General features: G+C 35.7%; 1 protein-coding gene across 5 annotated transcripts in view; it reads right to left on the reverse strand.

Annotated features, from left to right (window-relative positions):
• Nucleotides 1–21397, reverse strand: part of LOC150092386 (E3 ubiquitin-protein ligase LRSAM1-like) — a 414983-nt gene that overhangs the window by 295151 nt on the left and 98435 nt on the right. For all 5 annotated transcript variants that reach the window (XM_090415009.1, XM_090415005.1, XM_090415008.1 and 2 more), the window contains exon 6: nucleotides 3969–4037. In XM_090415009.1, the coding sequence (XP_090271135.1) occupies nucleotides 3969–4037 (69 nt within the window). The remainder of the gene's footprint in view (nucleotides 1–3968; nucleotides 4038–21397) is intronic.

A 21397-nucleotide genomic window follows, 5' to 3' on the forward strand; every position in this document is an offset into this window, starting at 1 on the left:
TACATGTTTCAGTTATAGTTTTGTGCTATCTTTGTATGTGTTACAAGTCTCATTCTGTATTTCCTGATGATGTCTCTGTAACTGAGATGAAATAATGTAAGTATTAAATACTATTTTTAATCATTTCTTAATGCCGTTTTGCTTCATTAAGCTTTTATCATGAGTTTTCCCCAGCACTTAAGCCACTTAGAATGAAGAATCATTTCAGAACAAAAGAATCCAATACAATTTACAAAAGAAATTCTTTAACACTGCTGCAAGAAAGAATTTCCAACATCCAATTTGTATTATCAGAAACAGACAAAAAAAACTATATGAATATTATGTGCAACAGTGGATTCATTTGGCACCAGTATTACAGCGTAAACATAAGCTGACCTACTGGCATTTTTCTTACCCTCAAGTTCTTGCATAGATGAGCAAGGTAAATCACTTCCTACCATATCAGAAACAGTACATCATTTTTCTATGATCTTTCTGGAAAAAGACATCAGATTAATCTTAAATTTTTAATCAGTTCTTCTTCTGGGCACACTATTCAGGTGACCTCTTGCTCTTGGTAATTCAAATCATAACATTCTGTGGGAGAAGAGGAAGCTTGCATAAGATAATGACCTGATTTACAGAAAGATAAGACTTCTACAATATACTTGAATGGAGATCTGATTAAGAAAAGGTAAAGGGAATTTGGGCAAGTAGAGGATTATTTGGTATTTGGGCTGGTAGATGGATGATTTGTGTTAAATTATTACTTATAACAAATACTTAAAACATTGTTTCCAGATTGGGTGGCTGAAATGGAAGCCAGCTGGAGTTTGAACACTGAGGTTGCATAGGAAGATGACTTCACAATTTGGGTAATTGAACTGAAGAAAATCTAGTTTCATGGAAAACACATTGAAGAGGTCAAAATGATTTTCAGAATGTTGAGAGCAGTAAATACAACAGATGAAGATGACTGCATGGGACAATGAAAACCGTAAGTTAGAAGAAATCAAAAGCAGCAAATTCTAGACTGGGAATTCTCTGGTAAGAGAATGCCAAATCTAGAAAGCTTGTGACTATGATCTCACAAAATCATTTTTTTTTTTTTTTTAAGAGATGGAGGTCTTTGGGGAATACCTCATGAAGAAGGCTATTCCACAGACCAGAGATTAGATGGAATGAACGATAAATGGGATTAGTAGGTCTGATAAGTAGCAAATTCACCAGTAAATATACAATGGACAGCTGCTACTGGTGATATTCTGAGTTAGCAAAAGGGGGAAATACATTGGATGCCAGAACAGAGCACAACATTGAAATATATGTAGAAAAGATACACTACGGAAACCAACCATCTGTGAGTAGCAAGCGTGGCCATCAATTCACTAATCTCCTCTGTTCTGAATAGTATGAACAATTTTTAGATGCATCGCTCCAAATTCCAAGCTTTCAGTTTTGTAGCAGTATTCCAAGTTTGGGTGGATTTGGGATTTATACAGTCAGTAGCTAAACATCACAACAACAACAACAACAACAACAAAAAGACTATTTATTTGTAGCCAAGGCTTTTATAATGTGGTTATGTCAGGAAAATCTGAGATACATGTCAGTCAGAGAAGCAAGATCAAGTCTTGACTGTTGAAATGAGCATTATCAAAGATTGGAAAGGATGAATTAAGATCTGCTTTTTGCAATGAAAAGGCAAAATTGTGTTTTGGAAGCAGTGAAAGTGAGGTTTTTATCACACTGTTGAAGGTTGGTGTACAAATCAGTGTTTAGATTCCTTATTGTAGATCTTGAAATGTTTGAGCACCAGAAGGTTTGTCATATGAATAAGAGGAAAGGAGAGTGCAAAACTGTGGGTAGGATTTGAGGGTGGCAGGAGAAAGTAATTTATGTATATGAGGAAGAGAGTGGGTGAAATAACAGAGCCAGAAGGAATATATCCACCTCAGCACATTCCTGCCATGCTGTGGCAAAACAGATCTGCAATATAGATTCTCTTCTTCTTCTTTTTCACTCCACAAAAACTTTTCATATCATCTCTTATCCATACTTATCTCCTTTTAAATCAATTTCTGACAAGCAATCCTATCAATGACTCATTCTGCTTGTGACAGCCTTATAGCCTTAGTCACATTATGAATTTTTGCATCTGAAAACATGCTTTGGTTTCTCATTTCATTCAGTACCCTCCTAATTATAAAATCAAACATAGATAGATACATTTTTGGCCTATTCTAGTTATTATACCTTGTTCTCTTCAAGCATTTTTCTAGTCTAATTTCCTGTTGGCATGGCATGAATATTACATAGAAGATCATGTACTTAAGATTATAAAAATGATTTACACCAAACAGAAAATGCAGCTGTTTAACTCCGAGACTTCTTTAGTGAAAATAAAAAGAAGAGTTAGACAAGGTTGTATCCTTTCACCAAATCTATTTAATATCTTTAGTGATGAAAAAGATTGAAAAACAAAAAATAGGAATTAGTATGAATGGTACAAAATACAATAATCTTAGATATGCTGATGATACCATTCTAATAGCAGAAAACAGAAACAAATTAATCAAATTACTACAGCTACTAATTGAAGAAGGTAAAGAATTTGGATTAGATATAAATGCAAAAAAGACCAAATTAATGAAAATCTCAAAAGAAAACAGATCCAAGCCAGAAATATTCATGAACAATATGAAAATTGAACATACAACAGGATACAAATATTTAGGCATCTACTTTACTGCAGATGGAAAGCAAAATAAAGAAATAAAAAGAACAGCCATAGCTAAAGATGCACTCTGGAAAAATAAAGATCTGCTCAGAAGTTCTGTGAGTATCGAGACAAAGAAAAGAATGACAAGAACATTAGTGTGGCCAATTTTCACATATGGAAGTGAGACATGGATATTCAAGAATAGAGTAAGGCAACAGATAATAGCCTTTGGAATGTGGTGCTATAGGAGAACTCTGAAAATCTCATGGACAGAACATGTGACAAATACAGATTCCTACAGAGAATGAGAACACAGAGATCTTTATTACAAGAAATGATCTAGAGAAAGATGAGATTGGTGGGACATGTACTGAGAGGTTCAGCAGGATAGAGGATACTAACAGTTTTAGAAGGAAAAATTATAGGAAAAGGATCAAGAGGCAAAAACAAAGGAAATGGCTTGAAGATATAAGATCATGGACAGGATCACAAGGCTATACAGAAACAAAAAGGAAAGCCACCACCAGTGAGAGAACTAGAAAGAAATGTAGCTGCACTCTCTCACTGAGGAAGCTACATGAAGAATTCCTGTTGTGATGCAGCACTCATTGAAACCTCAAAATTTCGAGCATTACACTGAACAATATTCATGTCATTTACTCTCTCAAATTCTCTCACATTCAAAACTCCATGTTTTTGATTTGTCTCATCAGCACACATCCGCTTCCAATGTCATATCCATGTACACTTTATCAATATATATAAATAACTATAAAGTAAAAACTTAACTATGCACACAATTAATTTAAAATGCACTCAGGTTAATTATCAATTTAAAAACGCACTCAAAGAAAGCGAGTTATTTAAGAAAAACAGCTTCTGCAGCAACCACCAACTACAACACATAGCATTCAGCATCAAGCTTTCCAGCCATTAAAGAGTTGCTTATCATTTCCCGTGAAACATACATGTGGTTATCCATGCCTTGCAAGTGTAACACAGTGCAATCCTATACGATTGGTCCTGAAGATTTGAATTTTCAAAATCTCTCATACATTTAAACTTCTAGAATTTTGAGAAAAAACAATGTTTGCTTACTTGGCTATAAGTAAGCAAACATTGTTTGCTTACTTATAGCCATGTAAGCAAATTTTGTTTAATATTTAATTAAACAAGAATAACAACACTTGTTATTCTTCTTGTTTAATTAAGAATTCAGTATATGTTTTTCTAGAATAACAATCAATACAATGTTAAAGAATACCTTTAAATTCACTAAACATCCTAGTCCTTCGGGAAGAGTTGAAAATTTATTGGAGTGTAAATCAAGTACCTACAAAAAAGCAAATACATTTGTGGCTAAATATTATCTATAACAAATTTATGAAATCTAATTTACAAAAATTAATATTGCATATAATTATCTATTTCAGATGCCCACATTGTGACTAAAGAGGAAATTCCAACACTAAAAATAAGTGTTTGATAATGTTTGTTTAGGCTTAGGACATGATATTAAATTACACTGGACAATACACAATTTGCCTCTGAAATGAAAATAGTGATTCTTTACTAATTATGATGTGTGGAACATGAAAATGACAAAATCTGTCAACTGGCTGTTGTTTAGGAGAACTCAGTCTGCATTGCATACATAGGTATCATTTGGCAATGCTGTATTTCAATCTCCTGATTGCAATGTATTGCATCAGCCAATCATACACAACATCCCTAGGAACTATTGCATCATTGGCTGATGCAATGCAGCAGAGTCATGATACTGTTGTCGTAAGATGCAATCATTAGTATAAAGTGAAGTCTCATAGGGGGAGCAAGCGTTTGTGTAACTCCTGGGCTACACTCCCATTTACTCCTGGGTCATAAGTACTACACAAGTAATCCTGGCAGTGTAAATCCAGCAGTAGTGATGCCTCGTACTTGTGTTAATAGTGCAAATAACTTTTGTTACATGTGCAGGGAAGTGACGTTTGCAACCAGAAAAAGGCAGTAAAGTGTCAATGCTGTTCCTATGATTTGGAGGAAGCCAAGCAGTCATGCAAATGACTGCTACTTCTGCATGGTATCACCTGTTTTGGAAGGCATCATGAGGAAGAAAGATGATCAGGGATAATCCTGAACACCTATACAAGCGACAGGCAAAGTGACATTGGACATAGACGTAAACATTTACTGGTATATGTGAAAAGTACATATTGCTCTATTATAGAAATTATTGCAGATCTCTTACAAACCATAGCCAATTTTGCATTTTCATTGTCATATTTATGTTTAGCACCTCGAATTCTATAAAAAATTACTAAATTAATCGGGGCATGACTTTTGTAAAATTTTGTTGTCCAATGTTATCAGTCAATGCTCTAGCACTAATCCTAGAAGGTCTGCTTCATGACCTCAAAGTTGTGGAGGCAAGTGTTTCTTAAATAAAATAAATAACCATAATATAATTAGATATAAACTAGAAAATAAATTGCCTAAGTGATCAAAAAATAAACAACAGAATTAATACTTTTTAGCCAAAAACAGCTTAGCTTTTTCATTCATATTTTAAATAACAATATATTTTAAACAATATATTTAACTTAATAACCAGATTTTAACTTCTAGGTGTTTTTTTTTTTTTTTTATTAACACTCAATATAAACACTTATATAAAATAACTTCAGGAAGTTATTTTATATAAGCTAAAAACAACAACAAAAAATATCTAATATTTTCCAACAGTCATATTTATAAATTGACAAAGACTGGAATGATAGTTTAATCATGTGTATCATTAGGCATATTATGTGTAGTCTCTATTGTGTAAACTCTGAGTGTGATTGCTGGCATAAGAGAGGTCACAAATGTTATATTAATTAATGACTTCAAATGCCATGAAGCATCTAATCACCCAGCCAGCCAGCTGAGTGGTTAGATGCTTGAGCAGTTGGCACGTTTGAGCAGCAGTGTGCTGGTCAAGTGTTGTCATGAATCAAAACAACTTCTGAGGAAGTCTCATCTTTTGAAAAGATCACCAAAATTTTTAGTCTCATAATGAATGTGTGTTTACTGTTGTTCCTTGAAAAATAAAGTCAACGAGTAAAACATGGTACAATATGATCTTCCTGGAGGAAAGTGTCTGCTTTATCTGTGGAGCCACTATGCCACCACTGCATTGATTGCTACCTATTCTCTGGTGTCACATGAAAAATCCAGGTTCCATTTCCCTATTGCCAATGTGATGCTGTTCCAAAAAAATTCAGTGCTGCCATTATTGTTTGTGATCATCAGTGAGCATTTCTGAAACCAATATTGCACACTATTTGCAACACAATAAGAGTATTGTGGTGATTTTGTGTAATAAAGAATGAGAAATAAGTGGAAAATGTGTACTCAAACTTTGAAATAGTGAATCCTCTGTTTTTTTTGCATCTTCTCACAACCTGGTCAAACACAGACTGAGAAATGACAATATATATGTCATATACTCCTTGATTCCTGTGACAACAATGAATAGGTGCATTCCCAACTTCTACCACTTGCACTACCTACTAGTACCTCACAATCAGAACTCAGTTTCTGGAGATGCCTTTTATTCAAGCCTAAAAACATACATTTCAAAATTATATAAAAAACGTACACCAGTGTGTGTGCTTACATAATGACTTTTAAACATATTTTCTTATACATATTTTAGGGTTGGCTGAAACTCACTGGAAAGAACATGGTCATTTTACAACACAGGGAAACAAGGTGTTTTTTTCTCTGGTCGAGACCATAACAGTGAAAAGGGAGTTGCCATCATTGTTAATAAAAACATAAGCATAAAAACATATGTGCAATCTTTATATTGTTGTGTAAACTCTGAGTGTAAAGTAGTAAAAGAATACAACCCAGTCAGTGACAGAATCATAACAGTAAGATTAAACACCAACCCAATTCCAACAATGCTGATACAAGTTTATGCACCCACATAATGCAGAAGATGAAGTAAGTGAGGAATTCTACAAAGACCTAAATGAAACTATGGATACAATACCAAGAAAGGATATTCGAATAGTTCTAGGAGACTTCAATGCTAAGGTGGGATTCAATGCACACGATGATCACTTAAATGGAATCATTGGAAAATATGGACTGGGAATAAGAAACAAACAAGGAGAAAAAATATTGGAGTTCTGCATTGAAAGGGAATTAGCAATCACTAACACTATGCACAAACAGCACAATAGGAGACCATACATATGGGTAGCACCTGGGAATCGATATAAGAATCAAATTGACTACATTTTAATTGACAGAAGATGGAGGACACTAAATCAATACCAACAAAGTACTGCAAGGTGCATACTGTGGATTAGACCATCAATTATTAATCTCTAATTTAAAGATCCATCTGAAAGCAAACAATAACAACAGCAACAAAAGATATGACTTTTCACAAATGGACAACAAATTTACAATGGACATTGAATCAGAGCTCAAGAAACAAAAAAGCACACCTCAGGAACAAAGAATTGAATCATATTGGACACACCTAAAACAAACCATTGCAAAATCTGCAGCCAAAAACATCCCAATAAAAAAGAAGAATGATAGTCAATGGATTACAAAAGAAACCCCTAGAACTAATTGAAAAAACAAAACAACAGATTGGCAAAACCGAAATAACCTGAACAAAACTATTAAGAAATCTTGTCAAAAATATAAAAATAGCTATATCCAAAACATCTGTAAAGAAATAGAAAGACACTCCAACTCTAATGAAACAACAGATTTATTCAAGAAGATTAAGGATATAACCAAAAAATATTCAAACCAAAACTTAATATAATTGCAGAGGAAAACGGCAAGATCTTAAAATGACACTAATGACATAGCCAGAAGATGGAAAGAGTATTGCGCCGAGCTTTAAAAGGACACAGCTATTCAACAAGATGATGAAAGAGCTATGGAAAACATGGAAACAGAACCAGAGATCCTCAAAAGTGAAGCAGAACAAGTAATCAAAAAATTAAGGAAAAACAAAGCCCCAGGTCCTAATTCAATACTAGCTGAAATGCTGAAAAACCTTGGAGAGAATGCAGTCAACTGGATACATGATTTATGCAACAAAATCTGGAAGATGGCCAAATGACTGGACTAGTTCCACCATTATCCCAATCTACAAAAAAAGGCAATCACAACAACCAAAAACTACTGCACCATTGCCCTTATCTCACATACCAGTAAGATTTTACTACACATTATTAAGGAGAGATTACAAAGTTTTATAGACCATCAGATCCCAAAAGAACAAGCAGGATTCAGAAAAGGTTGAGGGACTAGAGATCATGTATCTAACATCAGACAAATAATTGAAAAAGCAAGGGAATTCAACTTAAGCCTTTATCTATACTTTATAGATTACTCCAAGGCCTTTGATTGCATGAGGTGGGATATCATGCAAGAATCAGGAATACCAAACCATTTAATAACCCTCATAAAAAACTTATATCAAGGAAATCAAGCAATAATAAGAATTAAAAACTCGTTGTCCCCTGCATTCCAATTTGAAAAAGGATCAAGACAAGGATGCATACTCTCACCATTACTATTCAACCTTCATAGCGAAACTATAATGAAAGGATCTCTATAAAAGTGGAATGGAGGCATTGAATTAGGTGGGCAAACAATTACTAACCTACGATATGCAGATGACACAGTGATAATAGCAATAAGTGAACAGGAATTGAAATCCATCCTAAATCAATTAGAATGAAAAAGCTTAAGCCACAGTTTATGAATAAATCAAGATAAAACCAAAATAATGATTTTTAACAATGCAGAAGAGATAGATGCAGAAGGAATTAAAATTGTCTACAATTTCAATTACCTTGGAGTGATAATAACAAAAAAAAGATGGATGCAAAAAAGAGATAAGAAGAAGAACAGCACTAGCTAAGAAAGTGATGACTGATTTAACTAAGATCTGGAAAGGCAGGCACATCTCCAAAAAGACCAAAATTAAGCTTGTGGAAACCTTAGTTTTTTTCAATCTTTCTCTATGCTTCTGAGTCTTGGACAATGACAAAAGATGATATAAGAAGAATTGAGGCGTTCGAACTCTGGTACTGGAGAAGATTGTTAAGAGTGTCTTGGACAAAAAAGTGAACAAACAAAAGTATTCTAGAACTGATTATTCACACAAGACTTATAAACATAATTGAAAAGAGAATGCTGCAATATTTTGGACACGCATATGTAGAAAAGAAGGCAACTGCCTGGAAAAAATAATCATCCAGGGTAAACCATGTGGGAAAAGAAAGAGAGGAAACCCTCCAACAGGTGGATTGACCAAATATCAAGAATCACTGGACTTAAACTAGAACAAGCAACAAGAGAAGCACGAAGGAGAAAGAAATAGCAAAGCATCATCAGGAAGGTCATCCCACTCATTATTATTAATTTCATGCTATTATCAACAATCTTAAGTGGATCACTCAGTACAAACAAAAGTTGTAATGCTTACTCCACTTTTGCTCCACTCTTGTTCCTGACAAATGCTCTAACACTTTCATTTCAGACAAATCATGGAGACTACAACCATGTTAGAAATAATTATTTTAATTTCCCAACATTTTGACCTTCATATTAAGGTATACACATACATACACACACACACACATATATATATATATATATATATATACAGAGACAAGCTATATTACATTTCACACAAGGTATACCAAAGAGACAATGATTAGATCAATGGTTATTCTACTAGACTGACCTCTAATGAAAAAAAAAAAAATTAAATAAAATAACTACATCAAAGCTATATTCTATTTATGACAACATCAGAGAACAATTTCATATTGCCAGCCTGGTTGGCCGAGTGGTTAGCATATCCGCTCTCCAGCCAAAAGGCTGTGGGTTCGAATCCCACTGTGGGCATGGATGTCTGTGGAAATACTAGTGGTGGTTGACGGTAGATGCTGTTGGTGTAGTCGCGGTTCATTGTAGTTGGTGGATTGAGCGGTGGAGACAGAGAGTTGTAGAGTAGGTGCCTTCCCTCGATGAGTCTTCGGACTCCCTGGAGGTGTCATGTAATAATAATGTAATAACATAGTTTTACTACAGCAAAAGAGATGTCCTAATTTAACATGAGAGTTGTTATATTAGAGTTAAGATCCTGGATTACCTATAATCATATTTATAATCGACTCTTAGGCACAAAGGTTATGTAGCTAGAATATGTGCCTTCCATATTCTTGGAATTTTTAGAATATTCATTATTGTTAAGATTAGGGTGATTGATAAGAATTTCACATGCCTCCTTAAATTTATGTTCATACCACGTTTTGGTGTGATGTAAAGTGCCTTTCCAGTTAATTCTATTTAGATTATTCTGGGCATGATCAGAAAGGTTCTTTTACTATAGTTATTAAATTTAATGTGCCGTTTATGTTCCTTTTTTTCAGATAGGAATTGTGTGTCCTGTTTCTCCTATATAGGGCAAATTACAGGTGCAATGAATACGGTAAACTCCACGGTGGGCCAGTGGAGGAAGTGGATCCTTGGATGAGTTGAGTAAGTTCTTTAATTTTGCAGGAGGGTTAAAGGTAGCTTTAAAGTTGTATTTCTGTAGTATATTCTGTTTATTTTACCTGATATCCCTTTATTGTATGGAATGGCTACAGTTTTATTGTAGTCTAGTTTATTTTTGTTTTTACATGAAGTCTTGTGAAGAATTTTGTTGTTGATAGTATTTTGGCTGTAGCCATTTTTAGGAAGGTATTGTTAATAACTTTTAATTCATCTTTAAGTGCTTGTTCATTGGGGCAAATCTTCAAAGCCCTGTTTTTTAGCGTGTTAATAACACCTAGTTTTTATGTTGGGGTGGTGCCCAAGGCACAGCCATAGGCTTACCATTACCCCCCCCCCCCCATTGCTAACTTTTACATGGAATATTCTGAGCAACATGCTCTCGATTCCTCTCCTTTAAAATCCAAATTCTGGCTTAGATACATTGACGATGTTTTCGCGATCTGGCCCGATGTCCGCCAGACACTTTCCTTAGCCACCTAAACAAACAACACAAACACATACAGTTCACAACTGAGATTGAAAAACAGAACACACTTCCATTTCCAGATACACTTCTCACACATCTTCCTTTTGGCAGTCTTTCCTTCACTGTTTACCAGAAACCGACACATAAACTCCTACCACCATCCAACACAAAAACTAGGTGTCATTAATACCCTAAAAAACAGGGCTTTGAAGATCTGCTCCAATGAACAAGTAATGAAACACGAATTTAAAGTTATCAGCAATACTTTTCTAAAAATGGTTACAGCCAAACACCATTAACAAAATTCTCCACAAGACCTCAATAAAAAACAAAATAAACCAGACTACAATAAAACTATAACCATTCCTTACATTAAAGGGACATCAGATAAAATAAACAGAATACTACAGAAATACAACTTTAAAGCCACCTTTAAATCTCCTGCAAAATTAAAAAGCTTACACAACTCATCCAAACACCCACTCCCTCTGCTGGCCTACCCTGGAGTATACCATATTTATTGCACCTGTAATCTACCATATATAGGGAAAAGATGCACAATTCCTATCAGACAAAAGGAACATAACACATTAAATATAATAACTATGGTGAAGCTGGCCTTTCTGATCATGCCCTGAACTTTACATAGAATTGACTGGAAAAGCACCAGTTGTTTACATCACACCAAAACATGGTATGAACGCAAAGTTAAGGAAGCCTGTGAGATTCTTATCAACCACCCCAATCTGAACAATAATGATGGTCTAAAAATCCCAAGCATCCCAGGACTGTAGATAATCCAGAATCTTAAATCTAGTGTCATGTTAAAAACAAGACATCATTGTTACTGTAAGAAAACTATCAATATGAAAGAATGTTTCTCCCATGTTATCTTAAATAGAATTTAGCATTGATATAGTTTCTAAATATTTAGAAATATTTCCTAAATTAAAATTAATTAAATAGATAAATTAAATTAATCTAAATAAAATTAATTTTTAATTTTATTTGTATAGTACGCTCACAGATTCGAGACCCTTCGACACTTCTGTGCATGTCAACATAAGGAGAATTCATTCCGATAATAGGGTAATCAATCCGTCTTGTGGAGCGAGTTGTTTATTATTACAGGAAAATTAACTTTTCTTTTATGATCATTGTAGTTTTTAAAGTGTTAACTATGTTGCTAGTATAACAGTTGGAAAATTTTACCTAAAAAGCACGTGATTTCACGTGTTAGCGACCAATTCGTATGTCCTTCATTTCTTTCTCCCCTTCAGCATGAATCGACTATTCTTGGCAAGGCTCCAAAGCGAAGCTCTCTAAAGTGTGGGCGTGCTTCTTTTTTTTTTTCCCTGCTAGAGGTCATGCCAGTAGAATAACTGGTGATCAAATCATTGTGTCTTTAACTTACTGTGTGAAATGTAACTCAGTTGGTCCTTTGTATATTTGTATATACTCCAGATGATACGAAGGTCGATAATGACCTTGATATGAAGGTCGAAACGTCGGGAAATTAAAAATAGTTGTTTATAACACGATTGTAAAGTCCATAATTTCCAAAATGAGTGAGATTAAGTGGTTGGAGAAATGCCTGGCAGATGGTGTGACACATGAGCAAAAGAAAGAGGAGAGAAAGCATAGCATGAAAGAGCAAAAGTGTGAAAATAAAGATCAAATTTCGTATGCTGATTCATTGATATGTGGAGTCCTTGAAGAGAGTGTGACAATCGTGTTTTCCTGGAACTAAGATAAAGAATGTCAGTGACGCTGTAAAGATGCAAAGAGTTAAGGTGAAAGATGTTTATATTGGCTGGTACAAATGATTTAGCAGGTGACAAGCAATATGTGAGAAGACATGAAAGAGTTGCTAGTGCATGAGAAAAAGAAGAGTGAGAAAGTAAAAGTTGCGAGTCTGTTGCCACTGTATGATAGAGGGGAGCTGAGATGGACAGCTATGATCATGAATGAGTTAGTGTGCAGATTGTATACAGGAGGAATGGTGTGGAGTTTGTGGAGTGAATTTGAAGGATTTTTATATGGTGGGTGGCCTGTATATAAAATGGATTTGGTGTCAGTAGTTTTGAGAAAATGTTGCTTAGTGAGAGTTTGAAAGTACAGTCTGGGAAACTAGGGGATGTTAGGGGGGGGGGGGGATGTAGGTGAGTGTGGATCTAGGCAACCTAGAGATTAGTAAGTGGGAGAGTGATCACATGATGCAAAATATAGCAACCCAGGTTAACTTTAGTCAGCTAAGTAATAGAAGGTGTAAGGGAGGTTGTGGAATGAAAGGGGGGGGGGGGGTACAGTTTACGTATACTAATGCCAGAAGTATTTGAAATAAGGTTGAGGAGTCTTTGGCATTGGTTGGCACAACTTATCCAAAAGTTACAGACATTAGTGAGATGTGGTTGACCGAGAATAAATCATAAAAATGGAATCAAGGGATATAGTGACTTAAGAAAGAACATGGGGAGGGGGTTTTGCTAATGATAGAAGAATTAAAGCCAAAAAGAGTAGAAGTACATCATGGGAACGAAGATTCAGAGGACAGTTCATTTGAGAGTATCTGGTATGAGACAGAGGCTAACAAGACTAAATATGTAATTGGCTGCTATAATCCAACAATGGCCACAGGCAGGGAAGGAAATGGAATTTATACAGCTGCTGAGAAATAATTACCTGAGGCAACAAGTAATGGAGGAGACACAAGGTTTAAGAGTACTGGATCTGATCACTGCACCAGAACTCAATATTAACAAAGCTAGCTATGCTGCCTCTGCTTGGAGAAAGTGATCGTGTAGTCTTGACCTGGAAGATTGTCAGACAAGCAGAATTCTCTGCTTGTCACCAACTACAAAGCAGGTGATTATGACAAGCCGAGGAGACTAGTTTCAGCAGAGAAATGGCATAAGAATTTTGAGGGGGAAATGATGATGTTGGTGCATGGGAGGTGGTCGCAAGGTGGTTCAAGAAAACAGCATCAGAATGTATACCTAGAGTCAGAAGGATAAATCATGTGAGAGTTAGATGTATGAGTAGTTTCAAAGGTTGTGGAGAGATTATAAAGAAAAAAGTGATCAGTATACCCATGAGCAGTATAAGGTGCAGGCAAGAAGGGTGACCGGTATGGCAAGGAAGGCCAAAGTCTTTTCTTTTGGCCTTCCTTGCTATACCAGTCTTTGGCCTGATGAGGCCAAAAGAAACCCTAAGGGATTCTTTTGCTATGTGCAAGAAAAGGGAGGAATGACTATGGAACAATGACTTTAAAAAGTGCTGATGGTGGGGAGGTAACAGAACTAACCCAAATAGTTGAATTACTGAGTGAGCATTTTGCATGGGAGTACCATTTAGGTGATGACATTGCAGTGCCAGATGTGACATTGACTGATAGGAGAATAGAGGCTGAAGAAATAGAGATGTTTAAAATATTGTAGAACCTCAATACAAACACAGCCATGGGATTACATATTGACACATGTATTCATAATACATATTGACACATGTATTATGGGAATGTTCAAAGGAATTATCAACTCCTCTGACCAAGCTGTTTAATTTAAGCTTCAGTAGTGAGAAGGTGCCAATGCAGTGGAAAGAAGGCTCCAAGAGTAACAAATAGAAGTAGCAAATTATAGATTGATCACCATCTCAGGAGTGGTGGTTAAGGTATTGGAGAAATTTGCGAAAGAGAGAATTGAGTTAGTAACCCGCTTATTTTTTTTTATAATCAAGTGACAATGGACTTGGATAAAGGAAATGGCTACTCAGTGATACTGCTAGACTTCACGAAAGCATCTGACAAGATTCCACATAGAACTCTATTGAACAAATTGAAGCAAATGGGGGATAGATATGAATCTGGTGATTTGCATTGGAGGGAGTGGCTGATGGACAGATATCAAAGAGTGGTTTATGAAGGAGTTAGTCCAGGAGAAGGCAAGTGCCCAATGGTATACTGCTGGACTCAGTTCTTGGTCTTCTGTTGTTTAATTTGTATATCAATGATAAAGGAAATGATTTGACAGGAAATATTCAGTTGTTTGCTGATGATATTAAACTAGGAAGAGCAATGGTAAATGAAGATGATGCAGAGATTCTGAAGGAAGACAAATAAACTAGAAGTATGTAAAAAGGTAAATATGTGTAAAAATGTGTACTATATTGATGGAACTGAACTGCAGGAAACTGATGAGGCCAAGAACTTGGGTGTGATTATGGATGGGGAATTGAAGTTTAGAAGGCATATTGCAAAAGTAACCACAAGAGCACAACAGATTATATGGTAGTTGAAGAATACTCTAAAAGCAGGGATGGAGAGGTTATTGTTCCTCTATATAAGGCTTTAATTTAATAAGGACTACTGTGCACAGATCCTGACTCCTGGATTCCATGGTGAGAAAGTTGTGGAGAGGATCCAGAGGTGAACGACAAAAATTATGGGAGGTCTGTGGAATGCTCCCTATGAGAATAGGTTGATGGTGCGTAAGGTTCAAAAATTAGCTGATAGAGGAAAAAGAGGAGACATGATAGAAGTATTTAAGTTATTAAAGCGGTTTTATAGGATTGACACTGAAGACAATTTTCAGTACATGGCAAGAGGGGAGGGGAACAGGGGGTCACCGGTGAAAGTTATGTAACAGTGTGGTTAGCAAAGGTGTTAAACTAGTTTTTTGCTTGGAGGGTGGTGAATGAATGGGTGGAATGGGTTGCTAGAGGTGGTTGTGGGTGCTTCATCAGTGAATGAATTTAGGGAAAGGTATGATAGGTATTGTGTGAATGATTACTTACTGTGTGAATGAGTGTTCCAACTCCATGGAGATACTTACATAATAATAATAAAAAATAGAAGGAACTCCATAGTGTCTCCATTGTCTCCAATCTCACGCCTTCATTTTGAATCCATTATGTGGATGATGCCGGTCTGGTTAGCCAAGTGGTTAGCATATCTGATCTCCAGCCAAGAGGCTACGGGTTCGAATCCCGCCTAGGCATGGATGCTTGTGATTGTCTTTCACTTTCATACATTCATTCACACAAATGAATAAATACTCTCCTTGGGTCTACTTCTCCCTCTATTGCAGAGGGGAGAAGTAGACCCAATCTCCCCTCTGCAATAGAGGGAGGCTTTCACCCTGTAGTGGGTAGAAAACAGGCTGAACATCATCATGAGGATGACATCTTGGCTATCTGGAATCACACACAGCAAGGTACTATATGTCTTCTTGGCAAAAAATTAATAACTCCCATAACCAAATTTATTTGCGAAGTCAAATGAATCTTTACCCTTTCTAAGCATTCTTATCAAGAGAGATGCAGATGGTGCTCATCAGTATACTGTAAGCTACCTTTTCAGGTCATTACATATAAGGGAGACCGGAAAGTAATCAGTTATTTTTAATAGGTCATTTTTAGCCAATTGTTTTTTCTTAAATAACACATAAATTATTAAATTTGATTTTTATTTAAATATTAGCATTACTTTTCTATTTAAAAAAATATGTTTTTTTTTTTTATTTTAGATTTTTTTTTTAATATGGCGGACTTTAAAGTTGAAGAGCACCATTTACATCATTGTATGCTGTTTTTGTTTCACCAAGGAAAGAATGCTACCGAGGCTACCAAAATCATTTGCTCAACTTATGGAGACGTATTGAAGGTTAACAAATGTCAGCGATGGTTTAGAAGATTTGCAGAAAAAAATTTTGATCTCTCTCTCTCTGATCATCCTCGATCTGGAAGACCTCTTACTCTAGATGATGATGCTCTTAAGACTCTCATTGAATCAGATCCAAAACAAACCATACAAGAATTAGCAGAGAAACTTAATTCATCATGGTTAACTGTCCAAGAGCACTTACATAAGAGTGGCAAGGTTCTTAAACAGGGTGTATGGGTTTTGCATGAACTGTCAGAAAACAATAAAGCACAGAGACGGGCGATTTGCAATTCATTGTTGACCAGACAACAAAATGACCCCTTTTTGGAACGAGTCGTAACTGGTGACGAAAAATGGGTGCTGCATAAGAATAATAAACGCAAAAAACAGTGGCTTTCTCCAAATCAAACTCCAATTCCAACACCAAAAGATGGACTTCGTCCACAAATGAAGTTTGTGGATGTGCGTTCGGTGGGATATTCATGGAATTATTCATTGCGAACTCATGGACAAAGTAAGACTATCACAGCAGCCATCTACTGTGAACAATTAGAGCAACTACATCAAGCATTGTTAATCAAATGTCCTGTGCTTGTCAATCGAAAAGGGGTAATTTTGCAACAAGATAATGCAAAACCACATTCTGCAAGAATGACTCAAGAAAAAATTAGGCAGTTAGGATGGGAACTTCTACCACATCCTCCATATTCGCCAGATATTGCCCCTCGTGACTATCATTTATTCAGGTCCTTAGAACACAACATAAGAAATAAAACCTTCCATTCACAAGATGATGTTCAAAGGAGTTTGATATCATTTTTTGCCTCCAAAGAAAAAACATTTTTCAAAAAAGGAATTCTAAACTCAGTAGATCATTGGAATAAAGTTATAATTAACGATGCTGATTATAGAATTGAATAATGTTAATTTGTTTTTTAATAAAATTTATATTAAAAATGTAGTTAAAAAAATTGATTACTTTCTGGTCCCCCTTATAGATCATATGGACATGTCATCCTTCTAAAAATATGGCATAATCAAATCTCTGTTGTCAACAGTCTATATCATCTCTTCAATAAGAAATTTGTATTATCAAGCAAGCCTCTGCTCTAAATGGTTTAGAACTCAAAAATCAAAAATCCAGTGGATTTGCGAATCCACTCTCCAGCCAAAAGGCTGTGGGTTCGAATCCTGCCATGGGCATGAATGTTTGCGATTGTCTGTGGAAATGTTAGAGATAGTGGTAGGTGGTAGATGCCGTTGATGGAAACAGAGTTGTAGAGTAGATGATCTCCCTTGATGAGTCTTTGGACTCCCTGGATGTGTCATGTAATAATAATAATAATAATAATTTCTCTCTTAATTCTACAAGAGGAGAGGATGTCTAAAGAATTCCAATCCCATATATTAAGAGTACTTCTGCAGATGCATCTCCCAATTCTCAAAATATTTCCACTTTTGCCATACATGTCAATAACCAAATCAGCCAAATTTTACCATCTTCTAAAGAAAAAAATTCTTCAGATGTTGCTACATTTCATCTATTCAATTCCAGGTAACTGCAGCTTATCCTATAGGACAAAAGGGACAATCATTTTAAAATGTATTTCAAGATACTGAATCTTATATTCAACTGATTAACCATAACAAATCTGGCACTGCAGAACATGGGATTAACAACCTCAGCCACAGAATCCTTTGAAAGGATGCAAAGCTGCTACAGAGAATCGTCTATAATTCAAACAACTCTTCAAAGCAGATGCTGAGGTTCTTGTATATTGTCCCACCTAAATCTTAATGACTGCCCATGCCCAAAATTTGGGAGACTGTTATTTAGCACTATGTTAATTTTTTAAAAGGATTCTAATAGCATAACAGTTTGCAACTAAGCACTATCAAAACACAGGTGAGAAGATAACCATTGTTTATTCTATGCTGATGACAGTTAATAATATACAAATTGAAAAACTGCATTATACAGTATAATCTTATTAAAATATCTTTACTGTGGTCACATGTATTTTCTTATATACTTGATCCATATATAACTTGCAAATTAACCAACAGTAATTCCAAAACAGAAACCTGTACTTCACTTGTCACATTTTTTTTTTTTTTTTTTTTTTTTTTTTTTTGGAATATTGCACTCCATACGCAACTTAATGGATCCTATCAACCAACCAGCCATGTAACTAGGCTACCATTTGATAATCCATCCCCATTCCACTTGCTTTCAGTATAGTAGCTTGTCATGTAGTATTTAGCAGATGTTTTAAAAAAATCACTATAAATATATATATGTAAAAAGTTTTTTACCTTGGGTATAATATACATTAAAAATACCAAGCTATTTTAAATATAAATAAACCTGGTTTTAATCCATTTCCCAAGTAAGCAAACAGACAAGTCAGTCAAGTTTGCTCCTGCAAGTAGGGGTGACCCTGTACGTAGTGCAACTCGTGGTAAAGGTGGAATAAGCTCTGATCACTATTCTTAATATTAAGAATAGTGATCTTATTCTTAATATTAAGAATAGTGATCAGAGCTTATTCGACCTTTACCATGAGTTGCACTACGTACGGGGTCACCCCTACTTGCAGGAGCAAACTTGACTGACTTGTCTGTTTGCTTACTCTTGGGAAATGGATTAAAACCAGGTTTATTTATATTTAAAATAGCTTGGTATCTTTAACATATATATATATATATATATATATATATATATTCACTCCTCTTCTCCAATATGTCTGTCACCTATTATAAAATGCAACCAAATTATTGAAGACTTGCAATTAACACAAGAGCTGCTCGCTCAAAAAATTTCTATTCATCAATCCAATGTGAATTATATTTCTAACCAGCCTTTCTAACCACCTTCAAACACTAATATACATAATGGCCTCTATAGCTGGACACTAATAACATAGATTTTCCACTGTACAGTGGCAGTACTTTCCAACCCTTCCCATTCTTGTCACTTGTGTGAAACTGTTCCCACTATAAAATCTTTCACGATAAATTTTTTAATTAAATTTCTAAGATGTACATGCCAATATCCTATCCAGTCCCATAACCATGCTGACATCATGCTAGCAAAATTCAAAACATATCACATCCCTAAACAGTCTTCTGTCCTCTTCCCCACTGCTATTCAACACTTCTCCAATCACTCAACATGAAATACACTGAAAAAAAAATAATCAATGAATATTTCCAATACATCTTTCATGGATGACCCATGTTCCACTTCCAGAAGCTAAAGTTAGCCCATATTCATCTTCTTCTATTAACCTGTAAAATTTCAGATTTTGCTTTACTACTGCAGCCAAACTCCTTTCATGCCAATTACTCCTCCCTTATTACATGCCACCTTAATGAATACAATCAGATAATGTCAGTAGTAACTGATCTTGAACAGAGTCCTAGGCATTAGTGATTTCACCTGATCAATCATAGCATGTCACTAGTCTGTTTCCTTATTCTTGTTTTGTAATCCACATATCTCTTTTATTCAGCAAGGCCAAATCTGCCTCAATTGTCATGTACTGAAAAATTTACGCTATATCAATCTTGAAAAAAAAAAAAAAAACTTCTACTTTGTATTACAGTAATACTCCACTGAAATATGATAGAGACATATCATCCTTTTTCCAACTATCAATCAATTTTTGTAACCTCAAATCTCAGACTTATCCTTATCCTCATGAGAAACATTAAATACACCTGCCACCATCTTGTTCACTTACCTATGGATCCTCTCCACTTTTTCCTCATCCCATAGGAAACCAAAGTGACTAGTCAGTGCAGAGTGGTCCAGATGGGGCTCTTATCAATAAGTGCAATAATCTCCTTATAACTCTGCTTGTCAGGCTGTTCTTCAATAACTGGGTAATCCAATGAACTATTGGGTTGTTGCAAATGAAATGGCCGTTGAATGACTGTCAGGTTTCTACTGGTTACAGAAGAAAGCAAGCGCTGAGGTATATGCAAATTTTTTATGTCATGTGACAGCGTCATGCGTGGGTGATGCAATTGTAGTATTTGTTTCGTTCAACGAACATTAAACATTGAATACTACCAACATCAAGTCAATCATGGAACCCAGCTTTATACCTTTACGTGTTCAAATTGGGAAATTCTGCAGTGGCTGAACAACTAATGAGAGATCCACTCGCCGTTGGTTTGCAAAATTTCGCTCAGGAGATTTGAGGCTACAAAACGAACCCCGTAGCCATCGTCTCCTTCCTCCATTGATTTAAATGAATTAAAGGATTTAATCGAATCAGATCCACGACAAACTGTACGAGAGATCGCCCAGACACTAAATGTACACTTCTCAACTGTTTCATGGCACTTGGCAATAATAGGAAATGTAAGGAAGCTCAACAAGTGGGTGCCTCACGAACTCACTGATGAAAACAAAGCATGGCGTTTGGAAGTGTGCTCTTCTCTCTTAAGTAAAGAAGAAAGGTTCCTACAATGAATTGTGACTGTGGATGAAAAGTGGATATTCTACAACAATCATACATGTTCGTTGCAGTGGTTGGGAGTGAAAGAAGCTCCAGGAAGGACTCCAAAGGCACCTCTGCATCCAATGAAGATGTTGTTTACTATATGGTGGTCTTCTGCTGGTGTTATTCACTACGCATTCCTTCCATGAGGTGAAACGATAAATGCAGCTCGATATTGTACAGATATTGGCAAATGCATGACAAATTGGGCCTTAAGCAACCAGCACCTGTGAATAGACATGGAGTCCTATTGTTTCAGGATAACACCCGACCACATATGGCAGTGTCAACCATACAGCAAATCAACAATTTGGGATATGAAATTGTGCCTCATCCTCCATACTCTCCTGACATTTCCACAACAGATTACCATTTTTTCAGGCACCTGAGCCATTTTTTGTCCAAGAAATGCTTTGCCAACGATGCATCAATTTATCGGGCAGTGGAGGACTTCATCACTTCCAGAG

The sequence above is a fragment of the Typopeltis vanoorti genome, chromosome 26, assembly GCF_054136105.1.
Source record: "Typopeltis vanoorti isolate ZY-2024b chromosome 26, IOZ_Tvanoo_1.0, whole genome shotgun sequence".
In the NCBI taxonomy this organism is placed as follows: Eukaryota; Metazoa; Arthropoda; class Arachnida; order Uropygi; family Thelyphonidae; genus Typopeltis; species Typopeltis vanoorti.